The sequence below is a fragment of the Diaphorina citri genome, unplaced genomic scaffold, assembly GCF_000475195.1.
Source record: "Diaphorina citri unplaced genomic scaffold, Diaci psyllid genome assembly version 1.1 scaffold430, whole genome shotgun sequence".
Taxonomy (NCBI): Eukaryota; Metazoa; Arthropoda; class Insecta; order Hemiptera; family Psyllidae; genus Diaphorina; species Diaphorina citri.
Window position 1 is genome coordinate 2,387 of NW_007377865.1, and position 18,845 is coordinate 21,231.

Genomic DNA, 18,845 nt, shown 5'->3' on the forward strand with positions numbered 1-18,845 from the left:
GGCGTGTTAGTTTTGTATGACAATATGTACAGTATATGGACAGCTTTGTATAAAGTATTGGTGAGAACCTCACTATTCAGTAATCACCTAGTCTAACATCTAACATGTATTATGTCCTAAATCTTGCTGACAGCAGCATAGAAGAAGAAAACGAGGAGGCTATTTAACAGATTTATTTGGTAAAAAATATCAATAGCAAGACCATCTTTACCCATCCTCCTCTTCCTCTTCTTCTGGTATTTTAATCTGATAACTTTGGGTCACAAGTTATCAGAACTGTCTAACAGTGATTTGTGATTCTATGAACCTAACCTAAAGTGAGATAATCATTAATAACGAAGTTCAAGTGAGCACCTAAAGGTTGCACTCATGGAACGATATTAATTATTGTGCCCGAGAAAGTTGCAATTACTGGTCTAAAATAAGAGATTCGTGGAATATGCTCTTGGTTAATTTAATCTGAAGACGATGGCTTTTCTATAGTTGCTTCTACTATAATAAACAAAATTTATAACGTAGGATGCTCACTTGAACTTAAGTCATAATGTTTAGGTAAAGCGTGCTTAAAAACCGCAACCTATAGCCACAATGTTTTTATGAATATGCCCAAGCTGTAGGAAGAGGTATGTAAAACAAATATCCAAAAATAAAATAACACAAAACAAAAACAAAACAGTCCCAAACTCGACTAAGGTATGTAAAACAAATATCCAAAAATAAAATAACACAAAACAAAAACAAAACAGACCCAAACTCGACTACAACACACACAGGCACCGTGCTGGTGAGGGGAAGGGGGGAAGGTGCTAGTGCTACACTCTGGTGGGAGCCTGCAGAACCATGGCAGCCCTTCTCACCTTAATGGCCTCCGGGGAGCTCCCGGCCAGGATAGTATGTTGAGGGTGCGGCCTCCTTGCCGGCGAGGAACAATACATTGCCTCACCTGGTATGGTCATGGGGCCATTGCCCATCATGGAGGCTTCAATGCGAGGCGTCTTACGCCCCATCGTACTGTCGATATCACTTTTCTCGCTGAAAACAAAGAGAAAAACAAAAATAATTTACACTTCAGAAAGTGTTGTAGTGAAGGGGTTGGTCAATAGGCGGTGAAAGAATGATAAACATTCCGAAATTTGACCGTCTTGGTTGTAGACTGTATGGTTATGAAATCAAAAGACTTTGGTATCTTTGAACCCTTTGCTGAGATGAGCAAACATAATAGGGAAAAGATTTTTTTTTTTTTTTTTTTTTTATATGTGTTGTACATTGCATATGTACTATTTTCGGGCGCACATACAATTTGAAGTTCTTTATTATTTATTTATTTAGCTGACAACCTCATTCTGTGTTTCAGGCATTCCATTGATCTTCTTCAGATTGGTATCTGTGATCTCTGTTGTGTCCCTGTGAGTCCTCCCAGCAGGTAAGTTAAATCTCACCCTTCCCTCCAATAAAACCAATATACATATTTCCCATTTCCTTTCACGATTCTCTTCTTCCCAAGTCGAAAGAACATTTTTTTTTTTATATATATATAAGGAAAACATTAACGGTACTTTCTGCTCTGGATTTGAAAAATAAATTAGAAAAAAAGGTAATATTGCAGGAGAGGGATAGATCTTGGTTTACACGGAACATTAATTTCAAACACGTTTTTTAAAAAACCTTTAATTGGCTTTTCTGTACCGTGTATATACCAGGAACAACTTGAACAAGGTCAAACGTTAATAGGTGGAGAGAGCATGAGAGAAATTCGTAATCTATTTAGCGAGGGTAAAAAATTAGCGAAAGGGATGCATAAAATTGTATTAAACAGGGCATTAGACTGGAAAGAGAAGAAGAAAATGAGAATAAATTTTATCATTATTTCTAAAATGATCAAATAAGGAGAACAATATCATCTGTTATACTCTCCCTCCTTCCCTCTCTCTCTCCCTCCCTTACGTACTTTATACAAGTGTACACTTACTTGAGGTAGTAAATAGATATTAGATATGCAGGTACGTAACTTTATTTCTTCATACGAGCATTGACTTTAAAGTTTTCTTTTAGAAAGGAGAACAAGCTGGGTCCGTCCCTCCGGGAATTTTTTAGCCCGTAGTTTATTCGATCGTGATTAAAGAAAATCAGTACCTATGTACCTTATTTTCGTCTACACGAGCCGCTAATGCTTATAATACACGAAAGTTTTGTGGAATAGGAAAAAAAGATATGAAGGGGAGACTCTTTCTCAGGATTTTATCTTTCTCTGTTTAAAACATTATAACCCTATACAGCATATACTAATGTCCCCGTGTTAGGGGTATGTTTTTAGTAGACTCTAGACTGGGCTTGGGCTATTTTAGATCCATTTTGAATCAGACCGTCGTCTTTCATTGTTTATAATTTATAGATATTGTTTTCATATATGCAGACACATTCTAAACGGTGTTGTGCTTCCAAAAATTGTCATGAAAATCGAATACTTGATGATTTTTTTATTTTAATTAATAATAATAATAAAAGGACCCACCGGGCACGAAATTACCTTCCAATTCGATCCCCGCGATTTTCAATAAAGCATGCTTTTATCTCGGAGGCAAATTGCTAGTTAAGTATATTCTAAGTGCAAAGCAAAAGAAGGGAAGACAATGAAATTTCATAATAGGAAAAATCTTTATTTTTATGAGAACATTTTATAAAATAGCTAATAAAAATAATAGTAGTTTGCATTACTCCTACACAAGAGAAGAAAATGAAGAGTCTCATTCCTAGAAGTGCCACAGGAAATCCCGTGAAATAAATAATAATAAAATAACTAAGAAATAATTAATAATAAAATACTTGCACTTGTTAAACTTAATCCGTCCCAAACGGACTGTTATACACTGGAAAGAACACTTTGTTATGTTTTTCTTCCTTTATATTCAAAAGGGAGTTTTAGAACTCAACGGTATTTCCTTGTGGTATTTGGACTCTGCAGTCTCTGCACTGTGCAGTTCAAATATGCATAATTTTCTTCAATAATGCCAAACAAATTACGAGTTAATCATTCCATTCGTTCAATTTCACTAACGAGAATGTACTTGGATCAATTTATTTCCACGTTAATCCAATCCAATTTCTTATACGCCTTAACATTTTTCAATACAGTCTCAATCTCAAGTCCTTAAACCAATGAGAAACCTTACCGATAGAACGCTAACCTATTAATCTTTACACACCGTTAAGAGCTCTCACTTAATCTTAATTAATACCCCGTTTAATTGAAGCCCTAATGAGTCATTTAACCCAGAGTTTAGTCAGGGATGGAAGGCAACTTGTGAAAGACTTAATATGCATTCAGGCAGATAAGGATAAAAACATAAAAAAGGATATCTATTGAAGTAAATGAGACATTATATTGGTATACTTGTCTATCTTAGTAAACAAGGAATATGTTAAAAAATATAGCTAGATTCCTCAAGGTTCGATCCGCAAATGCTTCATCCTGGTCGAGAATTACAATTTATCCATAAGTACTTTTTTCTACCCATTTTTTTCTTTCAAAATACTTTTGCTCTCTCTCTCTCTCAAATCTTCGTAATGCATTGCTCTCCATTTTTTCCAGATTTTAATAATCTAGGAAATTTCATACGGGGAAAATTTTTTTTTTTCTTTCAAAATACTTTTGCTCTCTCTCTCTCTCTCTCTCTCAAATCTTCGTAATGCATTGCTCTCCATTTTTTCCAGATTTTAATAATCTAGGAAATTTCATACGGGGAAAATTAAAATATTGTACTTAAATAAAAAGAAATTATTTTTTACTACCCTACCTACTTGATGCTTGATTATTTTTTCCCAGAAGAGCACTCTGGTTTGAAACGTAATTTTCCACATACCTACATATTATAAGGTTCCCAAATAGAAGCTTTAAATCTTATATTATAAAATCAAGATCCATTCACTCATTCACAGTTGCACAGTTCACATTTCATATTCACACACTGATCGCCCTATCTCCTGAACCACAACACCTAGAAAGCTGAAATTTGGTAGGAATATTCCTTTTATGGTCTAGGTGTGCGTAAATAAAAAGAAATTATTTTTGACTACCCTACCTACTTGATGTTGATGCTTGATTATTTTTTCCCAGAAGAGCACTCTGGTTTGAAACGTAATTTTCCACATACCTACAAGACCTACATATTATAAGGTTCCCAAATAGAAGCTTTAAATCTTATATTATGAAATCAAGATCCATTCACTCATTCACATTTCATATTCACACACTGATCGCTCTATCTCCTGAACCACAACACCTAGAAAGCTGAAATTTGGTAGGAATATTCCTTTTATGGTCTAGGTGTGCAATAAGAAAGGATTTTGCGAAAATCTAAACCGATCCTGAGATATGATCAATTTTTGATCGCTAAAATAACCATAAGAAATACACAGAGTGCAGAGACTGAGGGAGAGAAAACTTTTCCTCGCTCGCCTAATATTGAGTTTCGTTTATGTTTTTAGTTTGATAAAAATACAAGTTCGGCCATGCCTTTTCCACAAGCTTGGCCATGCCTCGGGATGAACTAGCGGGATTCCGGAGCGAAGCGACGGAATTCAGCTAGTAAATCTTATATTATAAGAACGAGAACTCATTCACATTATTTTACCCATTTGCAACTGCTCCATTCAAAAAAAATTCCAGGTATGTGCCCGAATAGCCGCCCTACAGCCGGAACGTTACGGTATAAATAATGAAAAGCGTAGAAAATAATGCGAACTGAATTTTGAAAACGACTGAGAACCGAGCAGATTTTTGATGTTTAAAAAACAATATTAAAATGTAAATAAGTAGGTACAGGTACAATGGTACATACGTAGGTACTTATCTCTGTACATTAATATTTAATATACCTATAGGTATGTACTTATGTAGGTACTTCTAAAGGGCAGTCAGACAGGGGAGAGATTCTAATAATTAAAATTAATTGCCAATTAATACTGAACAAAATTTGACGTTCGTACTTACTACGTAGTACGTACCCAAATGTAAGAGTACACTCGAGAGATGAAACGCGGGAGACGAGAGACGCAAGGGAAAGAGAAGGCTGTAGGAGAGAGAGAGAAAGAGGGAGAGAGAGCGAGAAAGGGAGGGGGAGAAGAAAGGAGAGAGAAAGGGAGAATGGAAATTCAAAATATGAGGTTATGACTGCATCCCGAGATTGCGACCTACTGGCTGCGATCAATAAATTTCAATGTGCGTAAATCTCGAGGCTAAATATGTAATAGGTAATGCTAATGACCGTCGGGTACTTTACTACTGGACAAAGCCGCGAGACCAAAAAGTTGAGAACCATCGCCCGCCATTCATAAAGTAAGTGCTATTGGTGTGTCAACTCGATATTTTTGCCAAATTTTATAGAAAATGTGTACAGTTGTGCAGGTAAAAAAAAATTCTTCTGAAAGTTCACTAGTGATACATTTCCTGCATTTTGCTCTTGACTATGAGAAACGAAAAAAGTCACACTGTCAATGGGAAAGGAGAGATAGGGGTATCCCAAAGGAATTTATGACCTTTTCTCTCCTATCCACTCTAAATTTTCTTCCCCAAGTTATTTTAATAATTTAACATTAAGATGCAACTTTTTTCTCTCCTTTTTCTTCTTCCTCCAAAATGTCCAAATTCTTCCAAGTGGAACTAATTCAGTGACTAAGAGACTAATTCACTTTTCTCCTTACTTTAACGTTTCTTTTTAAAAAATTAATTTCGTCCTCTTTTTCCTAGTTTTTTCCCCTGGAAAACCTGATTAAAATTAACTTTTTTTTCACTAGCCTAATCTTTTTTCCATATCACTGATTTCACGAACGTTTTTTTCTTCTTCAGTCTAACTTGGGAGACAAGACAATATATTAAATTGTAGGTTGGCAGGTAGTTAAGTTACCGTTCGCGTTGTCTGTACACATTTTAAGGTTGGAAAAATGTTTCAGAATATTCAGGGACATTGAAATATTGTACGAATAGCATTGATTCTAACATTATAGAGAATAAAATGAAAGATAAGAGATGCAAAGGAATTTTTAGGTAGACATCTATTTACGAAACATTTTAGGTAAGTGTTATACAAACTGGTTCTGAGAACAAAATGATATCAGTTCATAATTTTATTCCAGATCTCAAACCATACCGCGTAGGTACTCTAGGTGTGTAGGTCGGTATAGTCTATTGTCTATAGTATTATGTATCTCTATTTCTCCCCAGCTTGTAAAAGGGATGAATAACAAAGTAAAGATATTATCTCCTATTGTAAAGAGAAAAAAGTTTGGTGGGTTGAGCGAAAAACAGTGTCTCCGAATAACCCCATCTTAAGGTTGAGGGCACGATGGAGATAAAACTTGTACAATTTTTATAATTTTATTGCAAAAGTTTAGGTACTTTGGAGAATACTTGGGTGTATCTGTACTCATTAAACAGATATAAGGATCCGCTTAGGTATAGTTTTTGATAATCCTCTAATTATATTTCTCCATATAACGTTATCTACGGTAATGACTGTTCTGTGTTAGCTGCTAGCCATGAGTTTGAGGAGCTATGGATACTATTTAAGTGTCTTTTCTAAACTCTCTTGTGTTTTTCTTTAGAAGAGTGGAATAAGTAGATAGATGACTGTTCTGTGTTAGCTGCTAGCAATGAGTTTGAGGAGCTATGGATACTATTTAAGTGTCTTTTCTAAACTCTCTTGTGTTTTTCTTTAGAAGAGTGGAATAAGTAGATAGAATCAAATTGACTCTGAACTTTAGTGATTTATGTTTGTAGGTAGAACAGGTATTTAAAGACTGATTTTGTATGAACACCTAGAAACTAATATGTATATGCAATGCGCCACACACGGAAGGCTTCTACATATTTTCGTCCTGTTCTGTGTTAGCTGCTAGCAATGAGTTTGAGGAGCTATGGATACTATTTAAGTGTCTTTGCTAAACTCTCTTGTGTTTTTCTTTAGAAGAGTGGAATAAGTAGATAGATAATTATGTAATTCCTTTAGGCAGGCCTGGTCGAAGTATATTGTTGTAAGTTTTGATATTTCTTTTCTGAAGAATTATAAAGGATATAAAAAAGGAGTGGATTTTTTTTGGATCCAAGGCAGTCTGAGTTCCCCCGAAAATTCAAAGGATGCGGGTTTGATTCGTATCTTACCCCTTTTGACACCGTGAGATGGTACCATGAAAGTAATGTACGTTGTACGTAAGTACCGAAAAGTAAATTATAGGATATCTAAGTAGATAGATAATTATGCAATTCCTTTAGGCAGGCCTGGTCGAAGTATATTGTTGTAAGTTTTGATATTTCTTTTCTGAAGAATTGTAAAGGATATAAAAAAGGAGTGGATTTTTTTTCTAGATCCAAGGCAGTCTGAGTTCCCCCGAAAATTCAAAGGATGCGGGTTTGATTCGTATCAGTCTAAGAAATCTTACCCCTTTTGACACCGTGAGATGGTACCATGAAAGTAATGTACGTTGTACGTAAGTACCGAAAAGTAAATTATAGGATATCTATCAAATGAAAATTCTTCCCTCTTTTGATCATTTAAGAATGAAGAAAACATCCTTTATAATGGCACAAGTATGGTGTTAAGAAATAAAGTTTAATGTCTGGTTTTCTACCACCTCATGAATACTGGAAACTGAGATGAGGGGGAGTCTTAGGTTAGACTACGCATTTTTATTCTGACGCGTTCTCTCCCATTGGAAAAGGAAAGAGAGAAGTAGTCAGGTTGGAAATGAGCATATGGCATGATGATCATATAAGCAGAATGGGGAGAAAGAGAGGGAGGGAGGTACATATGTTGGTACTAAAACTTCAACATTTATAACCTGAGAACCACATATGAATACTGGAAACTGAGATGAGGGGGAGTCTTAGGTTAGACTACGCATTTTTATTCTAACGCGTTCTCTCCCATTTGAAAAGGAAAGAGAGAGAAGTAGTTGGGTTGGAAATGAGCATATGGCATGATAATCTTAATATAAGCCAGCTAAGGATATCTATCAAATGAAAATTCTTCCCTCTTTTGATCATTTAAGAATGAAGAAAACATCCTTTATAATGGCACAAGTATGGTGTTAAGAAATAAAGTTTAATGTCTGGTTTTCTACCACCTCATTGTCTGTACACATTTTAAGGTTGGAAAAATGTTTCAGAATATTCAGGGACATTGAAATATTGTACGAATAGCATTAATTCTAACATTATAGAGAATAAAATGAAAGATAAGAGATGCAAAGGAATTTTTAGGTAGACATCTATTTACGAAACATTTTAGGTAAGGTTTGCCATTTTACATAGATACATAATTATTGTGGATAAATACATATAATATAGGTAACCTATAAGAACCTACCTCTCTAAATACATTTTATGTACCGAAATATTCAGTGTTTCTTAATTAGTTTGGCCCGCGGAACCCTTTTCAAAAGGTGAACATCTTTGCGGAACCCTGAACTTTCAAGATTGCACCCCCGAAATATTTACAATAAAGGTATGTTGTTGAGGTATATGAGCGTTGACATATCCATGAGCTAGCTACATCTACTAGATTACTAAAATATTTTAAACTAACAAAGGAAGACTTTAACAAAGAAGATGGTAAAACCCTCAACTTCATCTAAGATGATGGGACGATAGAAGTGTTAAGGTTTCAAGTATGCCCCCAATTCGTCCTAATCAATATTGTGTAGTATAACTTATCCACAAGGGTGTTTCATTTAGATTTTGGTTGGGTTTGTAAATAAAATTTAATCAGTTGTTAGCATCAGTTGATAATCAATATTGTGTAGTATAACTTATCCACAAAGGTGTTTCATTTAGATTTTGGTTGGGTTTGTAAATAAAATTTAATCAGTTGTTAGCATCAGTTGATTAACTTATCCACAAGGGTGTTTCATTTAGATTTTGGTTGGGTTTGTAAATAAAATTTAATCAGTTGTTAGCATCAGTTGATTGTTCACTGATCTTACCGAAACCCTCGAAAACTATAGCTTTGATAATCAACACTCAGGCCTCATAACAAAAGATATCACAATGTTTCATCTGATCTGAACAATCATCAGTGTTGTACAATAAGTAGCTTTGATAATCAACACTCAGGCCTCATAACGGAAGATATCACAATGTTTCATCTGATCTGAACAATCATCAGTGTTGTACAATAAGAATAAGCTCTCTGCTCAACTAGGAGGAACTTTCATAGTTCAGCCTTGTCAAAACTCCGAGGCTGATAGTTATTCGAGGAAGCTCTCAAATTTTTCACATTATCGTAATGACTAAATCTGGAAATATTTTGGGAAGCGTTTTGATTTTTGTTCTGAAAGTAAGTATCCGTCCTCTTCCTGCCCTAGAATCTCTGCACGAGGCTATTTTATTATTGTAATTTGCCTCAAGTGTCCGAGCTAAAATTAAGTACCAGAGTAAAATACTATTAGCAGGGAAACTATAATGGACTCGATTTATACTATATTTAAGTGCACAAATTAATTGACTAATTCGTGATAATTTGCTTTCAGTTAAAATCGGGCAAGTAATAAAGGAAAAAAGCATACAATGGAAGGAGATCCTACAATCCCAAGTGTTGACATAAATTTGGTAAGTCCTAGACCTAAGCTTCTACTCAAAATCTAGCATAATATTATACTGAGTGACATGCTAGCAAAACAAAATTCAACATGTTGATATGTAACTCATTGAAGAAACGAATTTTTGACAGAATTAAGAAGTAACTCTGAACTCTCCACAATTATTTCATGTTTCCGGTTCCATATTCAGTGAGATACATATCTAACCATATTGACAATTAACATAAGATAAAATGTAATTATAACAAATTGAATTTAAGTAGCATTACGAAAAACATCCATGAAAAAACTAAAATACGAAAAATTCACAAGGAGAAATCAACAATACAAAATAAAATACAATATGAATGACGTGAGATCAAATAATAAAAATAAACGTTTAGACAAATAAAAAACACACAAAATTATATAAAACATCAAACGTACTATAGGTAATATAAAAAAAGCTTTTATATAACATACGTATGAAGATATGTGTCTTCTGAGGTAAGACACAGACGTCTGTATAAGAGACGAGGATTTGTTTCTGATGTTGAGCTTTCCAAGCTTTTATATTAATTTGTGTGACAGATGGGTTTGCAGAGTGGCGAATGAAAAATTCATTGATGAAAAAGCCTCTATAAAGTGTATAGACAGTGGAGGGTTAGGTAACGATACCTATAATATATGTAGGTACATTGCAACATAGAATGCCCACAGCAAGTTGGGTATTCGTTGTGGGACGGCTTGATAGGTGAAAATTATCACTCACAGCTCTATACCTTTAGTCCCATACCTATCGGATGGTCGCTGTTATGAAGATCAAAGAGTTTTTTTTTATGCTTGGAACCTTTAATGATTAGAAATTGAGTTCAATACAAATATTGTATTTAAAAAGGAAATGCTTTTATATTAATTTGTGTGACAGATGGGTTTGCAGAGTGGCGAATGAAAAATTCATTGATGAAAAAGCCTCTATAAAGTGTATAGACAGTGGAGGGTTAGGTAACGATACCTATAATATATGTAGGTACATTGCAACATAGAATGCCCACAGCAAGTTGGGTATTCGTTGTGGGACGGCTTGATAGGTGAAAATTATCACTCACAGCTCTATACCTTTAGTCCCATACCTATCGGATGGTCGCTGTCATGAAGATCAAAGAGTTTTTTTTTATGCTTGGAACCTTTAATGATTAGAAATTGAGTTCAATACAAATATTGTATTTAAAAAGGAAATTTTTCTTTTATAAATAAGTAGTAACTTATAATGAAGAAAAGGGACAATTTTTCATAATACACCCGTGTAATGTTTGAATGGAATATTTCTCAATGTTTGAATATTTCTCAACGAAATGAGCAATGGGCTTTTTCTTCAGAAAGAAATTGAACTTGCCTGGTCCAAGTTAGTCATTTAATGCACTAGCAATAATTTCTTGCTTTTGTAAAAAATAATTAGTGTACATTTTATTAGGGATAGATTTTAATGAACAATTACATTAAATAAAGGAACTTTTCATTTCCAACCCTATTCCGCCATCTCATTTGAAGTCGGCATAACCCAAATTACCTTTCACAACTCTTCTGCTCTTGGCATGTGTCACACAAATGTTTAGGTAGGTAGGTAAAACAGAATCCATTTTGTATTCATTAGACCATTGGAACATTGAAAGGTAAATCTCCGTGTTTTCAAGCTTTGGGTATCTACTTCTAAGCTTCTAACGTTCTGAGTCCATTAAGCATTCCTTTTCCGTGATTTTATACGTGGGTCCTGAATACTGTAAGACTTGTCTGCTGTCTGACTGTACTTAGTTATATTTTAATTTAATAAAACCGTGCAATAAGTAATGACTGTTGAGTAATGGCATTATGCATATTCCTGTAGGTAGGCGAATCATAATATCTCGTCATAATTCAGTCAGACTTTCTTTTTTCTTTGTTTAGGCAAATCATTTTTTACTCCCTACCTTTTCTTTGAACTTGTTTTTCAAAGAAAATTTCTTTGCCTAGGGTCCAAGAGGGTATATTCTTCTTCTTCCACTTCTCTTGGTAAGGTATGTAAAACAAATATCCAAAAATAAAATAACACAAAACAAAAACAAAACAGTCCCAAACTCGACTACAACACACACAGGCACCGTGCTGGTGAGGGGAAGGGGGGAAGGTGCTAGTGCTACACTCTGGTGGGAGCCTGCATGCCCTAAATCACCAAAGTATGGAAAAGTATCTTACAAGTGTAATAGCCAATGGAAAAGCAGAATTTTGAATTTGGACGAATCATGTCAAAATATGGAATTGTAAATACTCTTCCATACTTTGGTGATTTAGGGCACTGGTATTTTAATCTGATAACTTTGGGTCACAAGTTATCAGAACTGTCTAACAGTGATTTGTGATTCTATGAACCTAACCTAAAGTGAGATAATCATTAATAACGAAGTTCAAGTGAGCACCTAAAGGTTGCACTCATGGAACGATATTAATTATTGTGCCCGAGAAAGTTGCAATTACTGGTCTAAAATAAGAGATTCGTGGAATATGCTCTTGGTTAATTTAATCTGAAGACGATGGCTTTTCTATAGTTGCTTCTACTATAATAAACAAAATTTATAACGTAGGATGCTCACTTGAACTTAAGTCATAATGTTTAGGTAAAGCGTGCTTAAAAACCGCAACCTATAGCCACAATGTTTTTATGAATATGCCCAAGCTGTAGGAAGATCGGTCCTGTAAAACCGTAGACTCTGGAAAAAGTGGGAAAAGAAACAAAGAAAACAGACATAAAGCACACAACTGACAACCTAATATGATTTATGAAAGTTTGAATAACAGGATGTGCAGAAATGCCGAAAAAGAAATGCATTCAGATTTATTACGTCTTCAGTTCAAGTTTTAAGCCATTGAAATATTGGGATTAACTTTAAATAAGGATGGTACTTTATGGCTTTTTTCACCCTTTCTCTAATTTTTACTTTTTTATTTGCCTATATTGAAGTGTTATAGGATTCATTTGAGAGACAGTGTCTTTGTTTTTGGCAGGTTTTCATGAAGACATAATAAATTAAGAATGGTAGGAAAAACAAGGTCATGCAGATGAAAGGTTGGACCAAAATACGATACATCAAAACTATAAAATGAAAGGCAAACACAAGGTATAAGATACGTGATGCCACAGTCTATACATATAGGTACGTGCAAAAATACGATGAATTTAGGAACTACTTCGGAAGTAGGGAGATATACTTGTACACGTACACGTATTACCTACCTATCACTTTATCTGTGTACACTGTACATACATATTACTTATACCCTCATACCTTGGTACTGTTTTATGTATTTCATACCTATAGAATGTCGTGTGATGTTCAACCCAGTTTATTTCTAAAAAAAAAAGGCGTAATATTAAAGCATTGATTCATTTCTACATGAGTATTACACCGTGAAACGAGAATCATTTTTATTGAGAGGAAGACACTTCTCTTTTCTTTTAAGAAATGGCTTTTTCTTTATAGTGAAGAATATTTATGTGACATACATGACTTAACGCTGACATGGTAGTGTTGGAATTTCCTGCTGTTGAAAAAAACACCTAGACAACATATTATAAAGTGTAGGTAAGCTCCATAGTGAAGCAAGTATATCAGTCTGCCCTCTAACGTAGGAGGTTCGGATTCGATTCCCAGGGGAGGCGAAGAGGACTGAAACAATCACACGTGTATCAAAACACCTAAATCCCCACGGCAAGGCATAAATAGCTGTTTAAAAAAACGTCGACGCTATTTATAAAACATCCATTTTATTTTCTCAGGAGGCGAAGAGGACTGAAACAATCACACGTGTCTCAAAACACCTAAATCCCCACGGCAAGGTATAAATAGCTGTTTTAAAAATCGTCGACGCTATTTATAAAACATCCATTTTATTTTCTCCTATTTAAATAATATAATTCCAAACAGTAGAAGAAAATGAAACAAAACTCCTCGTTTTGAAATAATAAAAACTAATGCAAACACAGAAACTTTTAGTAGAAAATGGTTTAGTAGCAATGAAAAATATTTTCCGCATTCGTCCTAGCGTAGGGTGGCTCGTTATTCGTTATGGTGTTGTGGTTGTGCTGGGATACCGATTCTCCTTATAACCCTGCAGTCTAAACCTTGAAAAAATAGGGTACTATAACTCTAAATTCTAATGTCGTCATCATGTGCCAAAAAGAACAGCCAGCATGACACAGTAAACAAATACGGGCAACTTAATATTTAAACAATCAGAGCATACTTATAGGTTTAACCTTTTTTTCTCAAGTAAATTCTCAGAACGATCTGAAGAACTTGTTCATAAATACGGGTGTTTAGATTCCTCAAGGTTCGATCCGCAAATGCTTCATCCTGGTCGAGAATTACAATTTATCCATACTTTTTTCTACCCATTTTTTTTTCTAGCGGGTTCGATTCCCGCCCGGGGCGGATTTTGTCCTGATGGGATGATGTTCGTTTTCGGAATGGCTGGCTTTCTCCTATCCTGTCTTCCTTCTTACAGTTCCCTCTGTCAAAAGTCTTTAAAAAAAAAAAAATTGACTCTGAACTTTAGTGATTTATGTTTGTAGGTAGAACAGGTATTTACTATTTAAAGACTGATTTTGTATGAACACCTAGAAACTAATATGTATATGCAATGCGCCACACACGGAAGGCTTCTACATATTTTCGTCATGCCAGATAAAAAGATGCCTATCTACTTCAAGAGTTCTTTTATGTTTTACAAAAATAGAAGATTCATAAACCTACATACATCGTGTACTTCGCTCAGTAAGACCGTTTTTTAATGTTCGCTGGAATTCCACTTCTCTTTTCTTTTAAGAAATGGCTTTTTCTTTAGAGTGAAGAATTGAAGAATATTTATGTGACATACATGACTTAACGCTGACATGGTAGTGTTGGAATTTCCTGCTGTTGGAAAAACACCTAGACAACATATTATAAAGTGTAGGTAAGCTCCATAGTGAAGCAAGTATATCAGTCTGCCCTCTAACGTAGGAGGTTCGGTATAGAAGAGGGTAGGAGGATACGTACTCGAACCTTTAGTGATACCTACCTATGTTTTTTCCATTTCACTCTTCCTTTCCCTTGATATAGTATTTTATATTTTAAATTAATTTTTAATGTATGTAATTTTATTTATGACACAATATAGAAGAGGGTAGGAGGATACGTACTCGAACCTTTAGTGATACCTACCTATGTTTTTTTTCCATTTCACTCTTCCTTTCCCTTGATATAGTATTTTATATTTTAAATTAATTTTTAATGTATGTAATTTTATTTATGACACAAATAAAATGCCTGATGATTTGATAAATTTGCAATCAAAAAATGAAGCACAGAATAGGCTCTTGTGATAAATATGTATTACCATAATGCAGTATTTTTTCCAACCTAAACATCCTCGCTTTCTTGCCCTCTAACGATTCTAACACGAAGAAAATCTGTGAGCAAATCAAATATTCTGCTTACAGCAAACTACGTCTGGCATTTGTCATTTCTCGTAAATTTAAATACAAGTAATGCCTCCTACATATAAATATAAATAAGACGACTATGTATATTTTGCCGAGTACGTAAATTAAAAATTATTTTTTCATTTCACTTTTTCTTTTTAATTCATATAAATATAAATAAGACGACTATGTATATTTTGCCGAGTACGTAAATTAAAAATTATTTTTTCATTTCACTTTTTCTTTTTAATTTTTCTCTTCCTCCCAACCACTCCCATGCTCAAACTTTTCTCATATTTTTTTCCCCACTCTCCCATAAAGAACCTAATCTTGCTAAGAAACACCCCGAGGAATTAACAAGAGAAAAAAAACTTGAATATATTATATAAAATATGTATCCATATTTATTTTTCTTGAAAAAAGCAAGTATAAATGAAATGTAACCAAGGCCGTAGCATTTGAGGAGGATTCTATAAGAGCCTGGACCTTGTTAGTGCAAAAGAACAAGAAGAAAACAAGGACAAGTAACTAGAGAAGAAAGAGGTATGATAGAGCTAGGTGTGAACATAAATTTGAAGAGGGTACATGGCTAAATGATGAAGCGAGTTGAGAAGAGACCCCGAGTTACTAGGAGGCTCCTCTTGTCCCAAAGATTCGCCCTTGGTTTAATAATAGTAGAGAGTAAGAGGGGAGGGTTGGAGAGAGAGAGAGAGAGAGCGACTGAAGAGGGAAAATCTGGCTGTGCAAATTGAATTTGGAGTAAGAAGAGCGCGAAGCAGAGGGTAGGGAAGGTAGGGAAATATTATAAAAGAAAAAGAAGTGCTACGTAGTGGAGTAGAGTACAATATTATGCCTTTTATGATATTGTTATTAACTAATCACTATGGACAATGGACATTATATGGACACTATGTTAAAGACTGATGGCTAAACAGAGATTTAGGTTTCAGCCTCATATGAACAATAGACGCTTTCTCTCCACAAAAATGGGTATTAGCTATTCAATCAGTCCTGCAACGCCGAACTTATCTACGTCAGCGGATTTTGTTGATAATATTTTATTTGTCCTCTGAACAGAAAGAAATAGGAATAGATTGAGGGAGGAAAGAGAAAGTTAAGTTTGGTTTTTCTTAGTTGTTTGGTTTAACATAACTTATAACATGGGTATTCTATTGGGACCCTTTTTCAAAAGTTCCTAAGTGTGATTTCATGATACTCTACGTAGTGGAGTAGAGTACAATATTATGCCTTTTATGATATTGTTATTAACTAATGACTATGGACAATGGACATTAGGAAATTTGGACACTATGTTAAAGACTGATGGCTAAACAGAGATTTAGGTTTCAGCCTCATGTGAACAATAGACACTTTCTCTCCACAAAAATGGATACTAGCTATTCAATCAGTCCTGCAACGCCGAACTTATCTACGTCAGCGGATTTTGTTGATAATATTTTATTTGTCCTCTGAACAGAACAGGCTTTCTCTCCACAAAAATGGATATTAGCTATTCAATCAGTCCTGCAACGCCGAACTTATCTACGTCAGCGGATTTTGTTGATAATATTTTATTTGTCCTCTGAACAGAACAGAACAGAACAGAAAGGTTAGAAGGAGTATAATAAGAAATGTCTGGGTCTAGGGTAGTTGTCTGTTTTTATTTATGTTATTCGAAGGTTAGAAGGAGTATAATAAGAAATGTCTGGGTCTAGGGTAGTTGTCTGTTTTTATTTATGTTATTCGAGTCATCATAAATATTATTAATACTTCCTCATGTCCTCCCAAGTCTATTCAATAGGATAGAGAAACCATTGGCCATTAGACGATATACTGGGTGAAGAACTGTTTGTGTTTTGTTTTCTTTGCTGTTAATACACTTACGAGTTCTTAAGAAGCATCAGTCAAAAAAGAATGCTACATATTGCAGTTGCAGCATACCACAATACCACTATTTTTCCCTATCCCATCAAATATACGAGACCTTGGTTAGACTACTAGGCTGCTAGGGTAAAGAACTTTAAATCCTATTCGGGCATGATAAACAAGGTATGCCTTTGAGTAATTTTAAGCCACTTTTGTGTATCTTTGAAAAATACGTGGGAACGACTCTGGATATTCTAGAACAATAGAATTCCCAAAAACCTAATACAAACAGTGAACTCTCAATCAATCAGAAGGAAACATAATATTCCGATTTAGTCACCCAGTAGAGATTTCCGCATTTTAAAAAGTGATTTTCTTGGACGGAAATATAAATTTATTTCCGAAACGAGGATATGTCAGAGGCAGTTTTATTATCCTTTAGGTCTTCGAACTCGGGTTAGGAACTTGGTATGATAAATGATGACTAATAAATAATTTGGACTTTGAGATTTGTTCGAGAGAAATATACCTATAGGGACAGAAATTTTCAAAAAACATGAAGGGAGGATAAAACCGTGTTTTGAGGGTTGTAAGATATGCCTCGTTTTTAATATTTGAGTTGATTTGGCTGATTACAGGTAAAGGCGGTGTTTGAACTGATTAACAAAACGGAGCCTATGTGTTTGAATGAGGCCCATGAGAAGAGATGCTGTACTGTTACGCAGTGGTAAGTACTCATACATTTACTAGAAATTGTTTGGTAGTTATAGTTCGGTAGACATCCAAAAGGGACAATGTACGGGGTCATTTTAGAAAATACCCATCAAAACATGAAAAGGTTTGCCGTGCAATATATTAATATTACTCTCCATGTAATATTTGACCACTTAAATTCCGTCCTTCACATGTCGCACTCTCATAAAAAAACCAAGAACTTTCCTCATGTGTTTCACTTTGTATATCAATTCCAACTCACTTCAGACTTCAGTTTTTATAAAATAATTCCAGTACAACACGCGAAAGTGGAGAAAGAAGCTAAATATTTTCCACCAATAAATAATACTTGGTAGTTTATCGCGTAATGAGATCAGAAGCGTACCTAAAGAGGAAACTTCTTCATGCAGGTTTGGCGTTCTGACAACTCCAAAGCAAACTGAAACTAATGAGTTAGTTTAACAGAGATTTCAAGCAATTTTTCATAAATCATTTCCAACTTTTTTCAGCTTTAAAACTATGAGGTATAAGATGAAGTCAAAGGTATTTTTTTAACCCATACACCCTTCGTCTATCCGCTTCTGGATAACAGATATTAGAATATTATGGCGAGGTAGAGGAACACCGAATAGGTTAGGTTACTTTCAGACATGCACTAGTTGCGGTGACTGCCAGAACTAATAATGAAATTTTGTGTGCTCTGTGTTACATAAACTCATACAAGGTGATCCAGTTCCCTTGTACTTCCTACTTTAAACCTATTCTTTTTTTAAAGGCCAAGTTTAACTTTCAGAATTTCTATCAAACTAAAGTCTTCTCAAATGTACATATTTATTGCAACCAAATTCGTCTTCTTATAGTATTCAAATTTCATTTACACATTTTTTTTTTTTGTTAAACTATAGTTACAGCACAGAGGTTATTGAAAACATTTTAATCTTTGACTATTTCTTAATACACAGTACACACCGTATAATATACAAAATATTATTACACGTATAGTTACACCAGTAAACTGAATTTCACTTACCACTTCCCTGTCCTTCATAATTCATCCCCTGCCCCTCCCCTCTCTGTCTTCTGCAGTAAGGTCTGTTATTGTTGTTTAAGTTAAAAGTTGTTTACAAAATGAGAAAGAAAGAAATGATACATTGCATGCCTCTATGCTTGGTTTAGCAAGGGTTCATTTCATTCTCTC

The 18,845-nt window shown here is 34.6% G+C and overlaps 1 protein-coding gene across 1 annotated transcript in view; it reads right to left on the reverse strand.

Moving 5' to 3' along the window:
- Positions 1-707: 707 nt before the first annotated feature.
- Positions 708-18,845, reverse strand: part of LOC103508741 (B-cell receptor CD22) — a 72,857-nt gene continuing 54,719 nt past the window's right edge. The window contains exon 10 of the mRNA XM_017443888.2: positions 708-1,032. Coding sequence (XP_017299377.1) covers positions 813-1,032 — 220 coding nt within the window. The 3' untranslated portion in view covers positions 708-812. The remainder of the gene's footprint in view (positions 1,033-18,845) is intronic.